Source organism: Hylobates moloch, unplaced genomic scaffold (assembly GCF_009828535.3).
Source record: "Hylobates moloch isolate HMO894 unplaced genomic scaffold, HMol_V3 SCAFFOLD_23, whole genome shotgun sequence".
In the NCBI taxonomy this organism is placed as follows: Eukaryota; Metazoa; Chordata; class Mammalia; order Primates; family Hylobatidae; genus Hylobates; species Hylobates moloch.
This window is the reverse complement of record NW_026652298.1, coordinates 34,463,660-34,486,924: the sequence shown is the minus strand read 5'-3', so window position 1 is coordinate 34,486,924 and position 23,265 is coordinate 34,463,660. Positions and strand designations below refer to the sequence as shown.

The window sequence follows — 23,265 nt, the reverse complement described above, 5'->3', positions numbered from 1 at the left end:
AATGTTAAAATCAACACTAGCGCAATTTACATTAAACCCAAAAGATACAACTCTGTTTCCTGCAGAGGCAAGATACATATGTTCAGAGAGGTATTCATACAGTGAGATATGAGTTCTCCATACTGGCTGACAGATGAGAATCAACCCCAGGGGTTTTTCAGGCGTATCTGTGCATGAGAACCACTCTCAAAGATGCTGAACTTAAATGACTGGGGTATGGGTCTGGTCATTGGTATTTTATTTAAAAACAATCCTAGCTGAATATTTATTAAAAAACAAAGTATTGGCTGGGCAGTCAGGCCTGAGAACCTCTGGCCTTATAAACAACAGATATGCCAATACCTACAGGTAGAATTGGACTTTGTCCCGCTAGTATCTAGGGGCATCTTGGCTGCCATCTACCAATCTACCAGGCCAGAAGACCAACTTCTCAGCTGTAGGGATTGCCTAGGAGACATCCTTGGAAGGTTTAAATATGTGCGTGTGTGTGTGTGTGTGTGTGTGTGTGTGTGTGTGTGTGTGTCAGAGATTCAACACTCATAGCACTGGATACAAGAAGAATCTTGCTATGAGTGATATTGATCCAGAGATCTATGTAACAATAGCAATGTAACAGAATTAAGAAGTCAAAGAATGAGAAGTGACCAGAATCTTTACCAGTAAGACTTAAAAACAGTATTATTTGATATGGGGAATGTTTACCTTCCACCTGCCCACACTGAAAGTTTTCTCTGACTTGATATCTAGCCTCTCATGTCCCCTCCAGCAACACAGGCTGGCTACTGTTTGTTTTAATTTAACACTAAGATTTCAGCCATGGGTAATTTTTCGGAAGGAAAACTGCCAAGAGATGAGATTTAGCCTAAGGAACAAAAGTGGGCTATGAGGGTGATATGTGGCAATCTACAGGACTAATTTAAGTGTACCACCAGCTGAGGCAGATAGAGTGTAGATGGTTGATCTATAAAACCATCTTAAAAGATTAGTCAGCCTGGTGACGTAAGAGTGAAAAGAGAAAGACCATGGCACATGCCATTTCATAATCAAGTTGTTGTTAAAGCAGAATATGTTAATTCTCTCAATTATACTCAAAGAGGAGTTCAAATATTTCTTAGAGGAAATGAAGATTCAGAATATTAAGTTACTCCACAGAGACATCACACCCCACTGCTGATTAAATACCCCCTATGTGAATGTTCCCAAGCAGAACCTTAGACAGTAAAAGCTTGGGTTTTGAGCCAAGCCAGCTGTGTTCAGGTTTCACCTCTACCGCTTAACAGCTGCTCGCATTATATAACTTTTCCATGCTTCAGTTTCCTCATCTACAAGAGGATAAAAAGAGGGGTTATGAGAAAAATTAAATGAATACATAGGTATGACACTTGGCAACTTGCAGTCATAAGTGCCTCATCAGTGTTAGATAGTAGCCTTTGCAGTCAACATTCCCATGAGCCAAGACAAACACAGCCTTCTCCCTTAAACTCAATTTGGCCATTTCATCGTTTTTCATACATTAGTAATCCTTCCTCTTCTCCACACCCAACCAAGCCTTCCCAATTCGAAACAGTCTTCCTGGGACAGGTGAGCTTTGAAGTGAAAATGGGAATGAACTTGCAGATTTCTCAGCAAGGTTGCCCAACCTTCAAGGTAAGAAGTAGCAGGAGGCATGATTCCCTCACAGGAGAAGGTGCTACCAGAGCACAGTGAAAATGTGTGCCCGTGGAGCTGATCAATAGGCAGGCCTGAGTTCTTATTAAGTGTATAGATTACCAGACCTCTCTCCTGGAAATTCTGATTCAGGTGGGCAGAGTTGAAACCTAGGAATCTGTACCTTGAATGAGCATTCTAGACATTCCTATCTTCAGGGAAGTTTGAGAAATTTTGGAGTAGAAGGAGATGTAGAATATAGAAAAGTTTTGGGTGACAGGAATGGGAAAAGACAAAATTAGAGGCCGACTCAAGGAAAAATGGAAAAACCCAAGCAAGGATGATCTTGAGTAAATCCATAAGAAATGGTCCAGTAAGAGGAAGAGGTGAGGAAGAACTCCAATACCAAGAGTATGACATGGCCACTGTAGAGCAGTTTCTCTTTCAGGATGAGGTTTAAAGTCAACTCTTAGAAGGCATCTAGAAACTAGAAGTACCCTTTCTTGGATACTGGATCAGGTTTGTGTGGTTGTATAGTCTAAAGCTTAAGTAGCTAAGTTGCCCTGGAGGCAAGCATGATGGCCAAATAGAAGTTGCAAAAATAGAAACCAAAGTTGGAAGAGATTCAGTGATTCAACTTCCTTGAATCCCTTCCTTGAATCTCTTGAATCCCCTCTGCCTTGGCACCATAACACTGATTCTCAGCTGGGCCACATATTAGTCACCTACAGAGCATTTTCTGAACTACTTTCCAGACCCTACCGCAGATCAATTAAAGCAGAACCTTCAGGAGTGGGCCGTATCACTGGCACTCTTTTAACCTCTATGAATCTAAGGAGCAGCCAAGGTAAAGACCATTCAACTCAACAAGTGATTTTCAAACGAAGAACGTTAGCAGATTAGAATCACTTGGAAGTATTTAAAAAGTGCTGATGCCCGAGACCCAGTTTCAGAGGTTACTATTTAATTTGTCTTCGGTGTAGCTTGGTAACCAGAAATTTTTAGAAGTGTACCAATTATTTGCAATGTGCAGCCAAGGTTGAGAACGACTCAGCCAGACTTGCTTTATCAACAACTAAGGAACAGACCAGTTTGTGGAAAATCAGGTGCATTTTGAAGTTTAAATCCATGGGTCTGTGTTGAGAGAAAGCAGCACACTAGGGTTTGCATAAGGAGACAGACCCTGGTACCAGCCTTCTTTCTTCTCCTGAGAGGTAGCCCCACTGTCCAGAATATACCTGCATTGTTCTGATCAGTTAATTTTTCCTAAAGTTGTTTGGATATAGCAGAGGCATTCGTCCCTTTGATCATGTGTGTCTCTGGTCATTTGGGGCAAATGGCTTGAGAGAGGGTCATAGATGATCCATTTATGGGCCCTCTAAATCAATAATTTCTTAAAGTTCAAGGTGAAACAGCTGTACATAAAATGGCATAACATGGTGAATATAGACAGCAACATGCAATCTCCCCTTAAAACTCTACCAGAATTCTTCTGTTGGCCTGACACTGCAGGCCACCAAAGCCAATCTGATTTTACAGACATTTCCTGTTAATTGCACTTATCAGTTGATGAAAGCATTGTTCAGGGAAGTAGTGATCACACAGATTGAATTCATGGAATTAATTAATGAACTCTATAGAAAGGCACTTTTCTGACACCTTATGGTGACCTTTCTGGGATGTTGTGGGATTGTTTATGTGGATTAAAAAATAAAATAGTACAGAATGGATACGTCAAAAAAAATACTTAACTGGTAGCCGGTAAGTAAGTCCTTTTGGCATTGCTGCAGAGTCCATGGCATAGTCTTTTAAATGTCACTATTATTGAGAACTCTGCCTTGAAACAGATGTGTATTTGTAGTCAGAAGTAATCTAAGCCAACTCTTTTGAAGAGGGCGAGTTGTCAAAAGGAGTAGTCCCTTTTGTTCTGAAACTTAGCGATCAGAAAGAGACCATGGGTAAAAAAATAAAAATAAAAATCAATACACATAGGTTTTCAAAAAAGTGGGGGAGAGAAAGAATGAAGGGAAATGAAAGGAGAGAAAGAACGAGGGGAAAGAAAATAATGGAAAGCAAAGGAGAAAAGGAAGGAAAGGGTAGGAGAGGAAGGAAAAGGGGTAGCTTAAGGTTAAGTGCATAGTGTCAAAAAGAATATTTTCAAGGATACCATCATACTATAAATTCTGAAACAATTTCTAAAAACAAGCCCAGTTTCTTACAGGGCTGTTCTAATCATACTTGTAGGTTGCATTTTAAAAGTTCCCTATTCGTTCAGTCAGTCACTATTTTACATCTGTTTTGGTTCTAAGTGGCTTTCCTCATGTCTAGCACACTGGACAGTTCCTTAGGGAAAATTGCAGAAAGGGAACACAAGCTAGCAATCTCTTCTTCTAGGATTAGGCAGTAGAAATTGGGTAGAGCTGCCCCACCCTCCTGCCACAGATATGTGAATGCCTAGTGCAAAGACCTTGCCCCTTTGGATAAACCAGGTCACCATTCTTGCTTATGGTAGCATTCTTATGAGCATTCTGTAAATAGAGGTTATTCTAAGTGCTTGTTTTGTGCACCCCAGAATATCATACCTGTAGTTAGGAATTCCCGTGTTAATGCCCCTAGTATAAGTCAAAAGTGAGTAAGTCAAATATTCAACCAAAATATCTCCTTTGTTTTCAGGGATAAATTTTATTGTTCCTCAAACATAGGGAATCTGGGGCCAGATACTCATGGGGTCAAAAAGTCTGTCAAAAAGATGATAGCCCAAAATCTTATGTTAACTTTTATTGTCTTAAGGAAAGTGATAAACTTAGTTGTGACTTGTTATGTAGGAGAAAAGTACTAAAAATACTATTCTCAAAGCATGTATAACTTGTTTATTTTTTATTCGTGTAGAAATGACTAGAATTTAACTGAATGTGAAATTCTAGGGAATGTTCAAATGGCAGTTCTATTTATATTCCAGGGTGTACCTCTTCCAACAGTAAAACTTTCTTAAGATGTTTTAAGAAATGCTCCATCACTAGACACCTTTTGAAGCACTGAAACATTTCAACAAAACCAGTCACACTAAGAAGAAAAATGCATTTATCTTGGTTCTTGGTGATCCATAGGCATGGTAAAAATCTAACCGATGGAGACCCAGAGCCCCTGTACTGCTGCTTTTGAGGCATTTAAGAACTTTTAGCCAACCTCATTGTGCCATTTTTATAATTTGACACAGACGATCTTATTTGTAGACGAATAAGTAGTACCTCTGAATGAGAACACATTACATTGTGGAAGTGTCACAGCTGGAAACATCTTAAGAGAGTTTTATCATCTTTCTGGGTTTACTAAAAGTAAAATAGCATTTTCTAATTTTTAATACTGTATCATTAAAAATAATTTGGAAAGATAGGGTTTATTTCAACTGAAGAGTTCTCTTTAGCTCTATGTAGCAAGCCTGGTTTGATGAGGAAATTATTACCCATAACACATCACCATATAAAATTGTCTTCTGAAATGACAGCACTTTTTCTTAATTTTTTTTGATATTATAAGTGGAATTTCATAATTTTTCTAGCTAGCTGTAGTATACCCTATTTCTTAATCAGTAGTCTCATTTTAAAAAGTAATCTCTTTAGCATAGAAATTCATATAAGCACAATTTGAAATGCTTTAGCCTTAGAAACATATCCTGGCATGTTTTGGTAACACATAGTATTAATATTTGGTGCAACAGCTTGTACATGGTCCATATTCTGACATTACCATGACTTTAAGAGGTCCCCGCATGCTTATTTCATGATCTTTCTAAACTCTGAGGTACATCAGCACATTTCCTCGCAACATCCATTCACACGCAGCACCCTTCCCTCCCCTCATCTGTACACATCGAAGCAATTGGCAGAGAGCACATTTCCCCCTGAGCGAGCAGTATTGTGAATTTTATCTTCTCTTCCAGAAATCAGTTCGTCTTCGTTGCAGCAGATGAAATTTCTTGTAACACCTCTGCAGGTAACAAACATTGCTACTTCTTGATGCATCCATCCAAGTCTCAGTATCCTTTTTTTTTTCTTCTTCACATGCTGCAGTTGGTCACTCTAGAAAGTTAAGAAAAAAAAAAAAAAAAAAAGATCTTATATCTTTGGAGTACAGCTGAAGCCTTGAGGCTCTGCCATATAAGATGACATTAGGCATTTTGCTAACTTTGATGTTTTATTTCTGGTTTTAGTAATACATGGTCCAGAAAAGTAAGACTATGTTGAATTAATCCACAAGAAAATCTTACAGTATAATCAGTGCTCTTATGGTGAAATACGGAACAGGAAGATTAGGTACACAGACGTATGACTTCCATGTTTTTTGACGTATTATGTCTGGGTTCATAGAGATTGATGTGTGAATTATTGGGGATCTTTATGGAATATTAGAGGCTGTAAAAGACTGAATCTATGAAGCTTAGATGCATTCAAGAATATAATTATCTCTGTCTTATAAGAAGGGGATCTTCATTCTATTAGCCAAAGATCCTCTTTTTCCTTTCTTGTAAAACATCTCTCAAGTAGCAGGACTTAGAGAGACCAGGTCTTTTGGTTTTGAAACCAGGACATTGGCAAATGGAAATTGCATAGCTGCATGATATGTCCATCAAAATAACACCTGTCTTTTTTCTTTGATGTGGTTCAGAACAGTTAAATTTGTACTTTCATTAGTATGGAATTCATTAAATGCCAAGATAGGTGAGTGCCTTAACACTGCATTTCTTTTTTTTCCTTTTGTCGTTTTTAAGCCTAAACTATGACCAAAACGATCACTAGGAAGTCTTGCCAATGTGTTGCTTTCAGCCTGCGAGGGAGGACGTTACAACTTATCACTACATAACTGAGCATCCCATGACCTTCAGACACATACATTAAACCGAACCTTACAAATAAACACTCATCTGTTACCTTTTATCAATGGTGCAGTAAAGAAAGGCTTATGTGCCAATGTTTCACTCCCTATTTACTGCCTTTGGTTAGAATGAATGAATGAAAGGAAGCACAGAGAGCTAGGAACACGTACCCAACTATCTTTGTTCTAAAAGGCAGGGTCAGTTTTATTTATGTGGTCAGCCTCAGCCTTTATAACGGTTTAAAGTCTTACCTGGTGAGTTCAAGAGGTATGCATGGTGCATGCTGACATTTTAAAGCAATGGTATACTTTATTTCTATAAAACCTCTTTGATGATGGTCCTGCAATTTCCCTCTTAACCCCGAGACTCCTATCTCTGCTTCTCATTGTGAGAGGTGGCGACATCCTTAACACTTTACTAATGCCCAATGCTAGATGCAATGGTTAATTGAATTACTGGGAGTGGCAGGGAAGGTTCCTGCAATACAACAGTTGTTTAACATTTTCATGAGCCTTAGTGGAATGGAGCATGCAACAAAAGGGGAGACTGATTGGAATGGGAGGTCGGGGTGGGGAATAATGTTAATTTAAAATACTCATAGGCATCATGTATAGATGCCTCAGTGAACTAGAGCTTCTGCCTTGTGCTAACCCCTGTGCATGTTGCAGTATGTTAGGTTATATTTGGACATCTTAGAGCAAACATGAAAAAGTCAGATACTGATTTTGCCCCGTGACTTAAACCCTGCCTTGTAAGCAAGTGATCCACACACAATATTTCTAAGAAGGACGACAGAAAATGAAAGTTTGCATGAGTGTGGTGAGTGCTTCCATCTACCTAATCTAGATGGCTGCTCAGTAAATTCTTAATGAATTGCTATTGATCATATTTCAGATTGACAGAGACATCCCTCGTCCTTTGATGGCCATTTTAATAATATGTTGTATGCTTCACAAGGTTCCATTTGAACTCTGAATTTCGAAAGAAGCATGAAAAAGGAGACACCCATATCAATCAAATGTCAGATTATCTCCCAGCAAGTTCACCCTCCTCATAGAACGAAAATGAAAAATCAAAACTGCTCAGTCAACGAAGGTTGTAACTCATGGTTTCAGTGAAAGACTTCTAGGGCATCATTTCCTACATGCTGAAAAAACCTGCTTTGGGAGGCCAAGGCAGGTGGATCATGAGGGTCAGGAGTCTAAGACCAGCCTGGCCAACATGGTGAAACCCCATCTCTACTAAAAATACAAAAATTAGCCGGGTGTGGTGGCACATGCCTGTATTCCCATCTACTTAGGAGACTAAGGCAGACAATTGCTTGAACTGGGGAGGTGGAGGTTGCAGTGAGCAGAGATTGTGCCACTGCACTCCAGCCTGGGCAACAGAGCTAGACTCACTCCATCAAACAAAAAAAAAAAAAAACCCTGCTGTGCCCACTACCCACATTCTGAACAGCACTACTGTAATGAGCTCTCACCTCCTTATAAAAACATTTACTAGGGCGGGTTTATTGAATCCTGCTATCTACTGGATATCTGAGTTTGACAAAAGGCAAGTTGTCTATTTTTAAATGGAGAAAAAATATCAACATGCTTGAAGTCTCAGTGTGGGGCTTGATGGATGTTATAACTGAAATTCTTATGAAGAGGTGCTACTGTCACATTGATACACATGGTGGATGGGCTAAGCACAGGCAGCTGTCAGGGGCTTAGAGTGGAGATGGCGAGATGAAACTCATTAAGCAGTAGAACAGCAGCATTTCAGGATTTGTTCTTCAAAGAAAAGCGATGCCTTTTATGTGGGTCTTTTGTCAAGAGTGCCAACACATCTGGTCTACTTTTTCTAGCCACATGCAATAGGCATTTTTCATTAACATTTGTGGTCTGTGAGACTAATTTACAAGGATATCTATTTTCTTACCCAGGGGTTTCAACAATGCTATTAGTTGTGTTGTTTTGGTTTGGTTCTTCCCAAAGAATGTGTGCTCTGTTGGGTATCACTTGGGACTAGGCTTTTTTAACAGGGCAGGACACCTCCTAATGCTTCCAGCTTGAACAATTGAGTAGTTTCTCATTCAGTAACGTCAAGAACCTTTGATGAGTTGGATTCTGCAATAGATGGCAAAAAGGGAGAAAATGATTTTCCCTTCTTAGACGGGAGGTCTCCCTCTGTGATTCATTAGGAATTTTCCACGGCAGGCTGGTGATTGTAGTAGTTGCAGGAGAAGGGTCTGGTATGAGAATGGAGGCTGAAAAGCAAGTTACTTAATCAGTGACTAGAAATTCCTTTCAGTTGATTAATATCTCGAGTCCTTTCTGGGTATCAGGAACTGTTCAAAGCCCTGGGGACATAGCATTAAATGAGTCAGGAGAAGCCCTCATCAAAAGACCTTCATTGTATGGGAGAACAGATCCCAAACCACGTATATGAATATGCAGATAATATATATGCATAGTAAGTTATGAGCTTACTATAATGAATCAAAAAGCAGGGGAGGGGATGGAAAGTAAAAGACTCAGCAATCAGAGAAGGCCTCTCTGAGGGGGTAACATTTGAGCAGGGATCTAAATATAAAGTGAAGGTGTGACCCATGAAACATACAGCAGGTGCAAAGACCCTGTGGTTGAGACATACTTGAGATGTCCAGGAGTAAGACATCCAGTGTGGCCCACGGATATGAGTACAGGTGAGTTTTATAGGTAACATCTAGGAGGTAGCCAGGGGTCAGAGCAAGTTAGGACTTGGAGGCCACAGAACATATTTGGGATTTTAAGAGTGATGCAGAGGCATTGGAGGGAGGGTTGTAATCTGACTTTAATGATCGGATAGACTGCTTTGTGGAGACCAAACTGCAAAAGAACAGAAGAAACAGCACCGAAGGGCGATGGGGGGGCCCTTACAGCTATCCGGAGAGGAGTGACAATGGCTTGGGTTAGTGGGGTGGCTGCGGGTGAGAAGTGGTCATCTTTAAGCTGTATTTTGATGGGAGAACAAACAGGACATACTGGCAGATTATAAGTGTACAAGGTCGAGTCCGTTCAATGTCCACTCCCCACTATTGTTCTAAGGGTCTATCAGTTAATTCCATGGAGCACCAAGGCTTTCATCCCTGAGGAAAGCAAACCCTTTATCCCTTTGTCCCTTGTTGGGGCTTTGCTGAATTCTCCAGGGTGTAATAGTAACTTACGGCCATTTACTGAGCAAATTATGTGTGCTAGTATGAGATACATACGTGCATGTATATGTATAATGCATGTATATGTATGATAAACTATATATGCACATATATGTGTATCACAGCAGCTCAAAGAGGTGTTATCCCCGTTTTGCAAAGTGAAAAACACACTCAGGTCCAGAAACATTTAGTAGCTTGCCCACAGCCACACCGGGGTCCATCTGATGCCACAACCCTTCCTCTGGGTCACACTGCCTCCACACACTCCTTTTTCTTTTCCCTTGGAACTTTGACCTTCTGACTCCACATGGAATTCTACCTTCTCCAGTATGCTATCTTGCTCCTATAAAACTAGCATTTGTGAGTTGGATGACAAAGTTGTTACTATTTGGAAGAGATCCAAGGGCACTGAATGATTCTTTAGCGGTTGTTCCACTGGAAGTTTATTTAACTTGACTTGTCCCCTTCAGGCAGCAGGCATATGTTTAGTTCCATGTGCTGAGAGTACTGGTGTGGTTGTGGGGATAGAAGTAGCAGATGTCAGGTCAGGAAGCATGTTGTGTATTAAGAAAGACAGAGGGTTAAACAGGCCAAGTGTGTTCTAGGTTAATTCACCAGACATCTTTTTGCTGAAAGTTAGTGGCCGAAAATCAATTAACAATATCCTAGTCCCTGAAAACCAGCAGACAGGTTGAAATAGTTGTTTTAGACACAGAGTCCAAGTGGAAAGCTCCCAGCTATCCCCTGCCCAAAGGGTGTGTGAAGGTGTGTGTGTGTGTGTGTATAAAGGGGGTAGGCGGAGGCTGGGACTCGCTAGCAGGAAGATAGGCCCTATCCACCATGCCAGGACCCACCACGCATTCCCTTTGCAAATCTGGGGACACATTTTCATTTCGGTTCCTGATGAGTATGGGACACAACCATGTGGGGTTAGGGTTGGGGTCTGCAAAAAAGCCTTGACCAAATGAACAATCTGCAGAAGCTGTTGAAACTGTCCTCTGTGGGACAGGTTGCTACCCAAGTTACCAATTAGAAGCAAGTTCGGGGGTACAAGGAGGTGTCATCAGCACCTTTCATTTTTCTATCCCCACTTCTCAACCTACACATGCTGGCAGCTACATTAAAACTTCTTTAGGTAACGTTTAATATTTAGAAGAAGTTTCCAAATTGGCCATTCCTCTAATTGATCCTTCAGCAAGTCTCATCTAATTGTCTTTCCTGCATTTTAGTGATTTGATTATTCAGCAAAGTTGTCATGCAGTAAATTGATTTGTGGCTAATTGGTCCGTTTCGAATAAAGTGTGATATGTATTATAATAGGGGAAGTATAGGGAGCTAAGGGGGCATATAAGCAAAGGAACTTAGGAAAAATACTTCCACTTATTGAGAACCTTCTGTATATGAGGCATAGTCTCAGGCTTGCTACATGCAATAACAGTACCCTATAAAGTGTGTTTAATCAATTAATTTGTGAAAATTAAAGATATCTAGATAGTCTGAATTAGCCTAAGTGGGAAAGTGCTGTATCCATGCATGCAGAATTTTAAAAAATGGAATGGTGGGTATCAAATTCTAGAAGAATGCATGAAAGTCACCTGGAGAACTTGTTACAAATGCAGAACCTGTTTTGTCTTCTTCCCCTGCCCCTGAGATTGTGATTCGTAGGTCTGGAGAGGGAACCTGGAAATCTGCATTCTAACCAGTTGCCCCAGATAATTGCAATAGAAAAGACCTCACACCTTGGGAAACACTAACTGATCAATCAGGAAGCTTTTCTTTTTGAGATAGGGTCTCTGTCATCCATGCTGGAGAGTTCAGTGCAATAGCCTGATCTTAGCTTACTGTCAGCCTGCACCTCCTGGGATCAAGCGATCCCCCCACTTCACCCTGCCTAGTAGCTGGGACTACAGGCATGTACTACCACACCCAGCTAATATCTTAATTAATTTTTTGAAGAAATGGGATCTTGCTCTGTTGCTCAGGCTGATCTCAAACTCCTGGCCTCAAGCCATCTTGCCCCTTTGGCCTACCAAAGTCCTGGGAGCACAGGCAGGGGCCCACCACACCCAGCCGACGTTTTTCGTTTTAATGGTGAAAAGAGCACACAATAGGACTTGCTAAAGTTGTGTTCACGTGTGGCTGTGGACCCCCTGAGCTGTGGCCAGTCCACAGCAGGATGAGTTGTAAGTAAAAAATCTTAGTACAAAAGTTATGTAAAATATACCATTAATTGTGAGTTACACATTGTAGTGATGACAGTTTGAATAGTCTGGAAAAAATAACAATGAGTTCACCTGTTTACTTTTTAAAATGTTACCGTAAAATTTAAAATGACATATGTCTTGCATGTGTGGCTTTCATTATATTTCTCTCAATCCCATTTTAGAACCACATTTGTCATTTGGCTCAAATGAATATTGAGTTTGTGTGTCCCCAAGAACTGGTCATTTGGAGGTGAGGGATGTTCACCAGGAGTTAAAGCGTTGTGACAGATAATGTGGACATTGTCAGTGTCTTGGTAGTGTATTTTAACGTTGCCTCCTGGTGATAGGTGGGTGTGTTAGTGCTGTAGAGGGACATTCCTTGGGGTTCAGGGGCCAGAACCTCCCTACTTCTCACCCTGCTTGTTTCGTCTCAATCTTTGAGCTGCTTGCTTTGAGGATGGGAGATCCCAGTAGATAAGACTTTGGATCATCAACCCAATTCAGGGGTAGCTCTGACACATGTATCCCCCCGGGGCTATACCGGGAAGCTCACTGATCCCACCTAAAATAGACAAGAGGCAACAGCTGCAATCCTGTCAGTCTTAATAACTGATACTTGTTTGGTCCTTAACTGGTAACCATAACCCTCCTCTCACCCTCACTGTAGCCTTGTATGATCAGGATGCACCATTATCATCTCCATTTATAGATGGTCTAACCAACTCAGAGAGAAGAACTTTGAGATAACTTAGGAAGAAGTAAGAGTCAGGGTTTGACTCGAGAAATTCTCACTTTGAGGGATCCCCAGCTGCTGTTCAACCCTGCTTCATGGAAGGGTATTGAAAATCTCATGAGGGATACAATTTGTTTTTCCTCCTGTGGGGTAAACTATAGCTGGGGTGCCATGGTGATTTCAAAGCACAATAAAAATTCTTAGTGATTTTGGTAGAGCAGGAGTAAAGAGAAAGAGAAAGGAGAAATGAAATTTCTAAGAGAAGGATGGCCTCGAGTTCTGCATTAAAGAGAATGTGCCTACAGCTCCTTTTTTACAGGAGGTATTCTAGGGCAGGAGAATTTCATCACCAAAAGTGGGACTTACTCTCTCTTCTCTACTACGAGAGTGGCTGCTATTCTGCTTTCCTTCAAAGCTGCTGTTGGGATTCAGAATAGGAATAGGTTTTGAAGGGCATTGGTGGGATAGAGAAAAGATGATGTGATCTCATTTGCTATGGGTAAATGGTCTGAGTCTTTTAGATGCCATAGTGTTGGATTTGTTTGTGTACTATGTATGCATAGTTCTGATGTATGACAGGTATCCATGCACAAAAAAAAGCAAGTTCTGTGGCTTCCCATGTAGGGTCAAAAAGCTCAGATGTGTTCCCTCCTACTTCTCACGGGAGGCAGGGAAATCACGAGGCTGAAACATGTGCTAAGTGATTTCTGAAGATAAGCACTTTAAAGACAAACTAAGGAAGTTACCAATGAAACTCAAACAGAGCCAAGGAGAGATGACTCCATGTTATCTTGGAGCATTTTTTCCACTTCTACTTGTATGATTTTTGGAGATTTTGCTGCATTTTTAGTCATTTTCTAGGTCAGGGGTCCCCAACTGGACACACAGCAGGTGGTGAGCGGGGTGGGGGGTGAGCAACGCTTCCTGTTTGCAGCCGCCCCCTCTCACTCACATAACTGCCTGAGCTCCACCTCCTATCTGATCAGCGGCACCATTAGATTCTCATGGGAGCACAAACCCTACTCTAAAGTGTGCACGTGAGGCATCTAGGTTACACACTTCCTTTTGAGAATCTAATGCCTGATGATCTGAAGTGGAACAGTTTTTTCCTGAAAGTATTCCCCACCTCCCTGGTCTGTGGAAAAACCGTCTTCCACAAAACGGGTCCCTGGTGCCAAGAAAGCCGGGACTGCTCTTCTAGGTGTTTAGGGACTGGCTTCGTTCCTCTGACTTAAGTATCTTGAGAAGCTTTCAGGATAAGTGAGCTTGATCACCCCCATGGTCAATAAATGTATAAAAGTCATTCCTCAAATTAAAACTAGGAGAAGGCTGCGGTAACCACGGAGGAGTAGTTCCCTCATGAACACATTCGCTAAGTTTACTAACTGACCAACAGATCTGAAGTCCAGAACTCAGTTGACCCTTGTAGAGTGACAGTGAGCAAGTACATTTCCTAGAAACACCGTTGCTTTCTCAATTTCCCAGTACGTCCAAGTAGTTATCTTAATGCTTTCAGGAGGGTTTTTCCCTGTTGCAGCAAACCAGGGTGTGTGGCCTGAGGTTCTGGAAACCTCAAATCTTCCTGTGGGGCAGAGGTGGGCTGGTTGGCACCTGTTCTCTCTCCATGTAGCTGCATAGTGGACTCAGATAACTTGTCCTTTCCTTGAATGGCTCTCCTGCAAGATTTAAATCTTGGCCATAATTACCCAACCGTCTTCTCAAATGGATGCACACTGGGATTAGCCCAGACCTTACAACCTGAAATCTGTGGGATTCTGGGATTTGAAAATGGAGATTTTGACTGTCTGGTAAATATTTATTGGCATGAAGGTAAAAGACTGATCATTTCAGAGATATACTGAGGTGTCCTAAGCTGGGAATTTTTGGAAGGCCTTCTGTGAGGTCCCATATTCTGGTCTACATTTCTTTATCCTTTGAAGTGAGCCTTGGTCTCCATTCTGACCCCACGGAATCCCCACAAGCTGAGGGGACCTGTCAGTCTGCAGCTGCAGAATTGCCAAGGGATTCATCAGAAGCCTTCAGCCTCTTTCAGTAGGACTGTGAGATCTTACTGTTTTGCTGCATTTTCATTTAGTGACGAGTATGGGATGGTTGAGTTGGAAAACATAAATGCCCATAACAGTTTATGATGGACAGTGGATTCATTTATTAGTAGTTGGATGAGAGAAGGAAGTAAAGCAGTAGCTGGAGCAGTGCTGTAGAACTCAGAAGCCATGTGCCCTCCACCCTCTGGTCTTGTTCTTTCTTTTCCTGGCCGATATTGGCTGTGACTCCTTTCCAGCCCCTGAGAATTGCTGAAAGCTGAGCATTTTGTCCAAACACAGAACACTTGGTCTGGAATGTGTGTTCCAGATGCAGTTCCTCCAGATGGGGAAAAGCAACAACTCATTGGTAACGATACCAGCAACAATGCAAACCAAAGGATTGTCTTCAACACATCATTTATTTTTCATTTGGAAAAGTCCTCAAACCCCAAAAATGAGGGCTATGAAATAGGATGAATATCTCAGTGGGATGACAATCACTTCTTCCTGGGTCCAGGTTACCTTCTGATGTCCCCCTTCTTACCTGGTGCCCCAGAGCACCCCAACCAGGGGGTGGACACCAGAACTACTAGATCTTATTTGACCCTACCCAGGGAAGTGAAAGAGACCATCCCTTTAGCTAGACCATGGCTCTCCAAAGAGCATGCTGTTAGAACCATTGAACCATGGTTGGTGCCCTGTTGGTATGCTGTATGGAAGCGTGTGACTTGCATGGATTCATTTTTCCAAATACTATGTTTTAGATATAAGGATGAAGGAGGCACTGTAGTCCCTAATTGCATTGCAGAGACCAGAGCCATTCACTGATCCCTGGTGAGACATCCTATTTTGAATGCATACTCTGCAGCCCTTCTCTGTGTTGGCAGGGGTACAAGGCCATGCACTTTCTTGCTGCAATTTGGCTGTTTAAGTTTTGAACTTCATCTGAGAATTGAGCAGATTTCACTCAACTTTATGCTCCACAGGATTCACCCACTATCTCTGGGGTGCAAAGTATGGGGAGATGATACTAATGGAAGAATAAAAGTTCCCAGGGCATAAGCACTCCTCATCAAAACAGGGAGTAAAATATAGTGAAATTAATTAGTGTTCTTACTGTGGCCCTATAAGAAAACTGTGTTAAAACCCTGGTGTAGAGTACCAACATGGGCCCATTGTATTTCATTAGCATCCAGCTTGTTTCAACTAGATGTACATAGTACTTCTTCCTTACATGTCTCAGTAGAGTTGATAAAGTACTTTAGCAAACACGGGTTCATATTTATTCATTTTGTTCCAACACGACCTTAAGTTCAAGTAAGTATATCCATTTAAACTATATCTGTAACTCATAAATTAGATCTCGACTCCAAAAGCATCTGTACTTTGATCGGTAGAGCTGCATGCGATTCTATTAGACTTTTTCACTTCCCTCTGCAGACCAAAAGTCTGGGCAAGGAGGGAGAGATTGGTTTGTGAAATACCATCTAAGAAGCCATGTATCATAATCTCCTCTATCTGTAGGTGGCTTAATATTTACCTGGTTTTCTTGAATGCACCTTGAATTAGGTAGGGCTCAGTCAGAAAACTACTGCTGTACAAATGAGGAAGATGAGGCTCAGAGAGCATGCTCTGTCCAAGTCATGAGACCAAGGACATCATAAAAGCAGAACTCAAACCTGGATCTTCTTGCCCCAAGTCCTGAATCTCCAAGGCCTTGGGTTCCTTCCCAGTTTTAACTTGTTGCTAAAGGTCAAAAAGATGAGGTCTCATGATGGTTGCAAGCCATGATGAGTTAGCCAGGAAAGCAGTCCTCTTTTATGGATTTGTTTAGTTTTTCCCTAAAGACTTTTTAATGAGTTTTATGGCAACTTGGCCAGTGTCTTGCAAACTCACAGAAAGGATGTAAAAATTATACACTGTTTCTAGAGTCCCCAGAAAGTTTTCTTCTTGAAGCATCCTGAATGTGTCTGGGAGCAGCTGACCCACAATCTTCAAAAAGTGTATCGGAAAGAATCTTTCTACTGATAGATTCTACTAATGGGATCGTAATTACGGGCATGAGTGCCTCTCCCAGGCCCCATTTCTCTCTTTACTCTTTTGTCTTGCTGCGTCCTCTCTTGCGGTACCATTGGCCTGCCCCTCTCTACCTGCACTGTGTTAGACATTGGGGATGCAACAGCAGACAAAATAGACACTGCCCCAGCCTCCATGGAGCTCTCATTCCAGGAGGATGAAACGTAAATGACCAGGTGGAGTGGGAAATAAGATTATTAGAGTTGCTATACAACAATGAAGGGGTAGGGATGAAGGGATGAAGTTGGAAAGTGCCTTTAAAAAGAAGAGCAGTCAGGCTGGGTGTGGTAGCTCATGTCTGTAAGCCTAGCACTTTGGGAGGCCAAGGTGGGCAGATCACTTGAGGTTATGAGTTCGAGACCAGCCTGGCCAACATGGTGAAAACCTGTCTGCTGAAAATAGAAAAATTAGCCAGGCGTGGTGATGGGTGCCTGTAATCCCAGCAACCCAGAAGGCAGAGGTTAGAGTGAGCTGAGGTCATGTCACTGCACTCCAGCCTAGGTGACAGAGCAAGACTGTCTCAAAAGAAAAAAAAAAAAGGCAGAGAGCCAGAGAAAGAAGCACCCCCTTCATCTCTCTAGGCAAGGGACATTTGATTAGAAACATAAAAGATGAAAGTCAGGCGGAGGGTGAGTAAGTGCCAAGACTAAGCAGAGAACGGATTTGCATGTGTGCAGGAACGATTAAGAAAGGCTGTGTAGGCCGGGCATGGTGGCTCACGCCCGTAATCCCAGCACGTTGGGAGGCCGAGGCAGGAGGCAAGAGGATCTCGAGGTCAGGAGATCAAGACCATCCTCGCTAACACAGTGAAGCCCCGTATCTACCAAAAATACAAAAATTAGCCGGGCATGGTGGCGGGCGCCTGTAATCCCACCTACTCAGGAGGCTGAGGGAGGAGAATGGCGTGAACCTGGGAGGCGGAGCTTGCCGCCAGCCGAGATTGCGCCACTGCACTCCAGCCTGGGCGACAGACAAGACTGTGTCAAAAATATATTAAATTTTTAAAAAATCCTATGTGCCTGCAGCACAGTAACCAAGGGAAGGAAGATGAAGATTGAAAGAGGGACAGAGGCAGCTTATTCAAGTTTGGATTTTATTCTAGGATCGATGGAAAATGAAGAGTTTTAAGCAGGGAGTGATAGGATTAGATTTATATAGATTTATATTTAAGTGGATAGATGGACAGACTTGAGAGATTTGATACACGTAAATAGCTGCTGGTTTGAAGGAGCAAGAGTTGAAAAAAGTCTGGCTGTTGAGTTGGTTTTGATGAACTAGTGGCATGTGTTAGTGTAGTCATCGTGTGCATGGAGTAAAATGACGGATGGATGGGAAGTGGGCACATGGAGATCATCGTGATCTGACTGTACTACTGCCCACTTTGGCCAGGGATGCATGGTGTGGAGGATGACCATATTGCAGGTCATGTCCTAACATGGCGACCGTAAGACATCTTCCCATCATTCCTGTGGACGTCCTGCGCATTGCTGTGCTCTGTCTCCAGGCTATGCTTAGCCAGCTCTGAGGACATCAGATTGCTGACGTGCTTGGCATATCTGCTGCAAACGTAGCACTCACTCAAGTCCACATCTTCCCTAATAACCTTGTGTCTAAATTGTAGTGTCACACAAGGGCATGTTTAGAAATTAGCATTTGAAAAGAAGCCTCCTTGCTTTCAGTTTGAGCTGACATGGTCTCTTTTCCTCTGTGGAAATGAAATTTATTAATCATAATAAAACCATTGGATTCTGAAGGTAGAGGTCACCCTGAGGAGAAAAGAAGCCAGCTCATTTCTGAGGAATAGTTCAGCGCTGCTGTATTTCAGAAGAGAATACTGCCGAATTGTTACCTTGGGTTTTCCACAAAGGTTGAAACTGGTTGAAACTATATGCCCAGTGTAATAGAATTTACTATTAAAGTATGCAGTAGGAAAAGGCGGGAGCTACGCTTTTATTAAATACATTCAGACTGCCCATATATAGTGTCCCCCCAGAAGAGGAAATTATTGCCACAGTAAAACCATTCCCCCAATTTTTAAAATATCTGAATTTGCATCTTTTCACATTTGTTTTGAAGTAACACCATGCCATAACATCGCTTAACAAAGTCTCGAGGATTACAGTTTGCCTTTGTAGTTTATATCCTATTTATGAAACAGCTTTGCCAAATGAAAGTACATTAAAAATAACCCTATTAACAGATTTTTCTCTGGACCAATCACAGACTTCATTCTCTCATGAAATAAAAACCAATATCAAGATTATAATTTTCCTTTTACGCCTGTTAGTATGTACTTCTAGTTAAGTGGGTGAAGGCCCAGGTCTCAGGAGTGACCTCTCTGAAGATGTTATTTTTTCCAAAAACTTTTTAACACATCTGCCCTTGGATCTATACCTGTTTTTCCTCCCAGAGAGAAGGATAATCTGTGATTAAAGGCCATTTTTGATAAGAAGGACTGAAGGGTGTCCCAAAGAATCAAAGGCAAGAGACAGATTCGCCTCAGAAGAGAGGCATCCCTTCATGTCATTGTCTGAAGATCAGGAGAATCCTCTTGAAGCTGAAAGCCTCAGCTAGATTATTTGCAGTCAGTGCCCTTTGACACAGGCAGACGGGCTTGAGAGTTGGAACATGCCCCATGCAAACCTGGTATAATCAAATTGTTTTATTCCACCTGGGGTCTAACTTGGAGTCTGAGAAGGTCCATCATCCTGCTTTCTTCACCTTCCCGGACTCCATGGTGTGAGGGGGTCAAGCACGTATTGGATTGGTATCACTTATCTACCAACCATGAGAAAGCCTGGAAGGAAAATGGGGGGAAAACAGGAGAGGGAAAAAGGTACATGCAAATTGGACTCTAAGGGATGAGAGATGAGCTTAAGGTTGATAATGCAGACAAACCATTTCTTCCAGCCTTGTTCCTTCATTCAGGAAATGGCCAAAGAATCAAAAAACCATGTAGATCCCAGTATCCCGAGCTGCTGTGAATGTTGGTTGCTAACAATACAGCTGTTCCCTTCTCCAGAAAATTGCCCCATGTCAGAGGAAGCCACTTTAACTCAGTGGCATCACTCACCCCTCAGGAAAGCCCACAGCTAATGCTGAAAACTTATGTAGGCATTAAAAAGCCAATCCACTTGCCTCCAGGTGGAACCGGCTGTAGCATGAAACTCACAGGATCAGGTGGCAGATAGTCTTCATCTCAGATCTTGCCTTTTTTTTTTTTCCCTTGCTCTGACCTACTTGCCCCTCTCTTCCCTCTAGAGGGCACCCCATTCGTTAAGTCACTTGCACAGGAATCTATTTCAGGATCAGCTTTAGTCAGTACTAAGATAGCAGCATTCAAACTATCTCCAGGAAAATACCTGGCAGGGCAAACAAGTATGGGCACAGGATAGGTGGACCAAGCACGCAAGTTGCCCTAAGAGATTCAAGGATCGGGCTGGTTGCAGTGCCTCACGCCTGTAATCCTAACACTTTGAGAGGCTGAGATGGGTAGATTACTTGAAACCTGGAGTTTTGAACCAGCCTGAGCCACATAGCAAGACTTTGTCTCCCCCCTCCCAATCGCCACCCCCCAAAAATTAAGGATCTGCTCTGTCTAGTTATGTGAGCTTGAGCAAGTGACTTTACATCTGATTCCTTAAAAAAAAAAAATTCACTTCCAGATATTTAGTAGGCAGTCAGTACCATTTGGTTTCCATCTCTTCTCCATTTTTATTCTAAAGCCTATACCAGAAACCATGGCAGGTAGTAGGATGGTAGAGACAGAAAAACACAAAGATGAGTAAATGTCATTAAGATTTGTTGTTTCAAATGCCTCTCCCTTCCCAGAACCTGGCCATCGATCAATGAGACAGAAGTTCTGGAATAATAGGATCAAAAGCAAATCAGTCTGACTGAATGGGAATGGGGGTCCCACAGACCCTTCAAGGGTACTTCCATTCAAATATACTTGTTCATTTCCATTCTAAAATGGTGGACACTAACTTCAGAAAGGTTCACTTCACCCTTTCTGATTCACCCTATTTCACTTGAACGGTGACAGCTCAATCAGGAGCAAAAGGCACTCTCTTGAGAATTAATATACCCTCCGTGGGTGCTGGGCTTAATACTTCAAGTTGTTTCTTTCTTGCCTACCTCATTCTCTAAGGCAGCGACTTGAGCAGTGTAGAAACAGTATTATAGGGGGAGGCAGGGAAAATTATATATATGTACATGTGTATATGTGTATATATGTATTTATCTGTTAAACATAGCAATATCAGCCATGTTAAATGCACAAAAAATGCAGTGTGTACAGATGAAATCTTCTATTACATGGCAGAGTAGAGTTTCTCACTCCAAGATGAGTAGGGCCCCTGCCTACTGTCTTGGTATTTTGGATTTTATGATTGTTACTGTTTTGTAATTAATTGTATACTATGGATCAATCTTCACCTCTATTTTCCTTTCAGTTACGGACGAGTTTATGCTGCCGACCCCTACCACCACGCACTTGCTCCAGCCCCCACCTACGGCGTTGGTGCCATGGTGAGTACCAGTTTCTCCTTGTCCTCACTTCTTCCTGCCTCCCTTCCCTTTCCCCAGCTGGGACCTCAGTACGGGTTGACGTCCTCTCACTTCCCCTTAATTGAATTTGTCTCTTGTGCTAACAGCAGCTAAAATGCCACTTTAATCCTCCCAGTAAACTTGATAAATGTCTTAATTTCTTGGCAATGTAGTGCATGTAAGTTATTATATTTCTAATTTTGCAAGTCTCACCTAGCAGAGCACTTACCTTAATGGAATAATTAGTCATTTTGATAATTAAATCCATCACTAACAGAATGCAGTGTCAATGCAGAACTTTTTTTTCTTTTTTTTTTCCTCCCTTGCTGCTCATTCACATAGCCCCAAGGTTCCAGCCCCAGCACAGACTTCAGAGGAGCTAAGCTGCACACTTCCAGGCCTCTGCTGTCAGGCAGCTGAGAATCTGACTGCCTCTCCTCCCCTATTACAATTCATGTTTAAAGTCATAGTCGCCCAGGAAAGAAAATAGAGAGGGGCACACTTTGTGTGTGTACCTAGTACATAAGAAAGTAGAAGGAATCAGCTGGGTTTGGGGGTTGTCTTTTGTTTTGGGGCAGGTCTGGGTTTTTGTTTTGGGAGGGGGTGGGGGGTGGGGGGTGGGTAAAAAACGGGAGGTAAGGGTGGGGTGAACTTGCCTGTACTTGTTCAAACTTCTATGCACTGAAACTCTTGAGTACAGTAAGACGTGCCCATCACGTGAGAGCATATGCAATCATTACAAAGCTTTGGCATGCAGTTTTCTGCTTGGATTAAGAATATCAGTCCTTATCCTAAAAATGAATCCCCATAGGCATTCATTTGAATTGCCAATACTTTTAGAAAAAGGAAATCGTTAAGTGCCACCTTGTAGCCATTAAAGCCATGGCCAGACAGTTCACTGAAGCTCAGTCATAGAAATTCAGCCATGATTTGGAAACACTGTTTTGCACAAGCTTAATTACATCAAGCAATTCATCTGTACAACTCCACAACTGCCTTCTCAAGATCACATTCCATACAGCTTGCAGAGCCAAGTCAAGTAAGAAGTAGATTGAGATTTTCATCCCAATTCTGCATTCAACAACTCTACTTCAACACCTAGTCTACATGAGGAATGTGTTGGAGAGTTGAATTACATTCAATAAGTTGTCCAAATTCAACCTCAAGTGTAGATTATTCTGTTATAAAAAAATGAGACAGTGAAAATCCTTCCGTTGTCCAGCTTATAACAGAGTCCTTTTAGCTAAGAGGACTGGCTGACAGAATTTGGTTTTGCAGGGAATTTCTTTAGGAGGAGCTATTGGGGAAGGTCAGGAATGGCCCTATCTTTAGTTCTCCAAGAATGACCTGGGATGGGTAGTGGGTGCCTCCATTTCGGTTGGTTTTGAGTGTCTATTTTTCACATTAGTCTTTTTGATGATCCACATGTTGCAAAAGGAAAATGTAAAAAACACACCCCTCAAATTGCTTTGTTTCAGAATGCTTTTGCACCTTTGACTGATGCCAAGACTAGGAGCCATGCTGATGATGTGGGTCTCGTTCTTTCTTCATTGCAGGCTAGTATATACCGAGGGGGATACAACCGTTTTGCTCCATACTAAATGACAAAACCATAAAAACCTTCCAATGTGGGGAGAAAGGAAGCTTTCCGAGGCCTGAGTATTGCAATACATGCAGTAGTACATCATTTTAGCAACTCTAAAAAAAAAAAAACAAATAAAAAGGAAAAAAATTACATTTTTTATCTTATACCTCAGATATTTTGTTCTGTGTATTTTAATATTGTGGGTCTTTAATTTCTGAAGGTTCTGTAGTTTGGTTGCTGGCTGTAGGAGTTTTTGTGGTTGATCTAGACAGATGCTAGATAATGAATAAAAACTGGTTTAGGGCCATATCCAGAGTGCTATATTATGTAAATGAATTATATATGCTGAATATTAAGCTACTGGGGTTATCAGCTG

The 23,265-nt window shown here is 41.8% G+C and overlaps 1 protein-coding gene across 1 annotated transcript in view; it reads left to right on the top strand.

The window, feature by feature from the left end:
- The window catches only part of RBFOX1 (RNA binding fox-1 homolog 1), a 2,506,415-nt gene extending 2,484,539 nt beyond the window's left edge, over window positions 1-21,876 (top strand). Inside the window, exons 19-21 of the mRNA XM_032144704.2 lie at window positions 5,588-5,640; window positions 21,211-21,286; window positions 21,647-21,876. Of these exons, the coding sequence (XP_032000595.2) occupies window positions 5,588-5,640; window positions 21,211-21,286; window positions 21,647-21,794 (277 nt within the window). The 3' untranslated portion in view covers window positions 21,795-21,876. The remainder of the gene's footprint in view (window positions 1-5,587; window positions 5,641-21,210; window positions 21,287-21,646) is intronic.
- The last annotated feature ends 1,389 nt before the right edge of the window (window positions 21,877-23,265 follow it).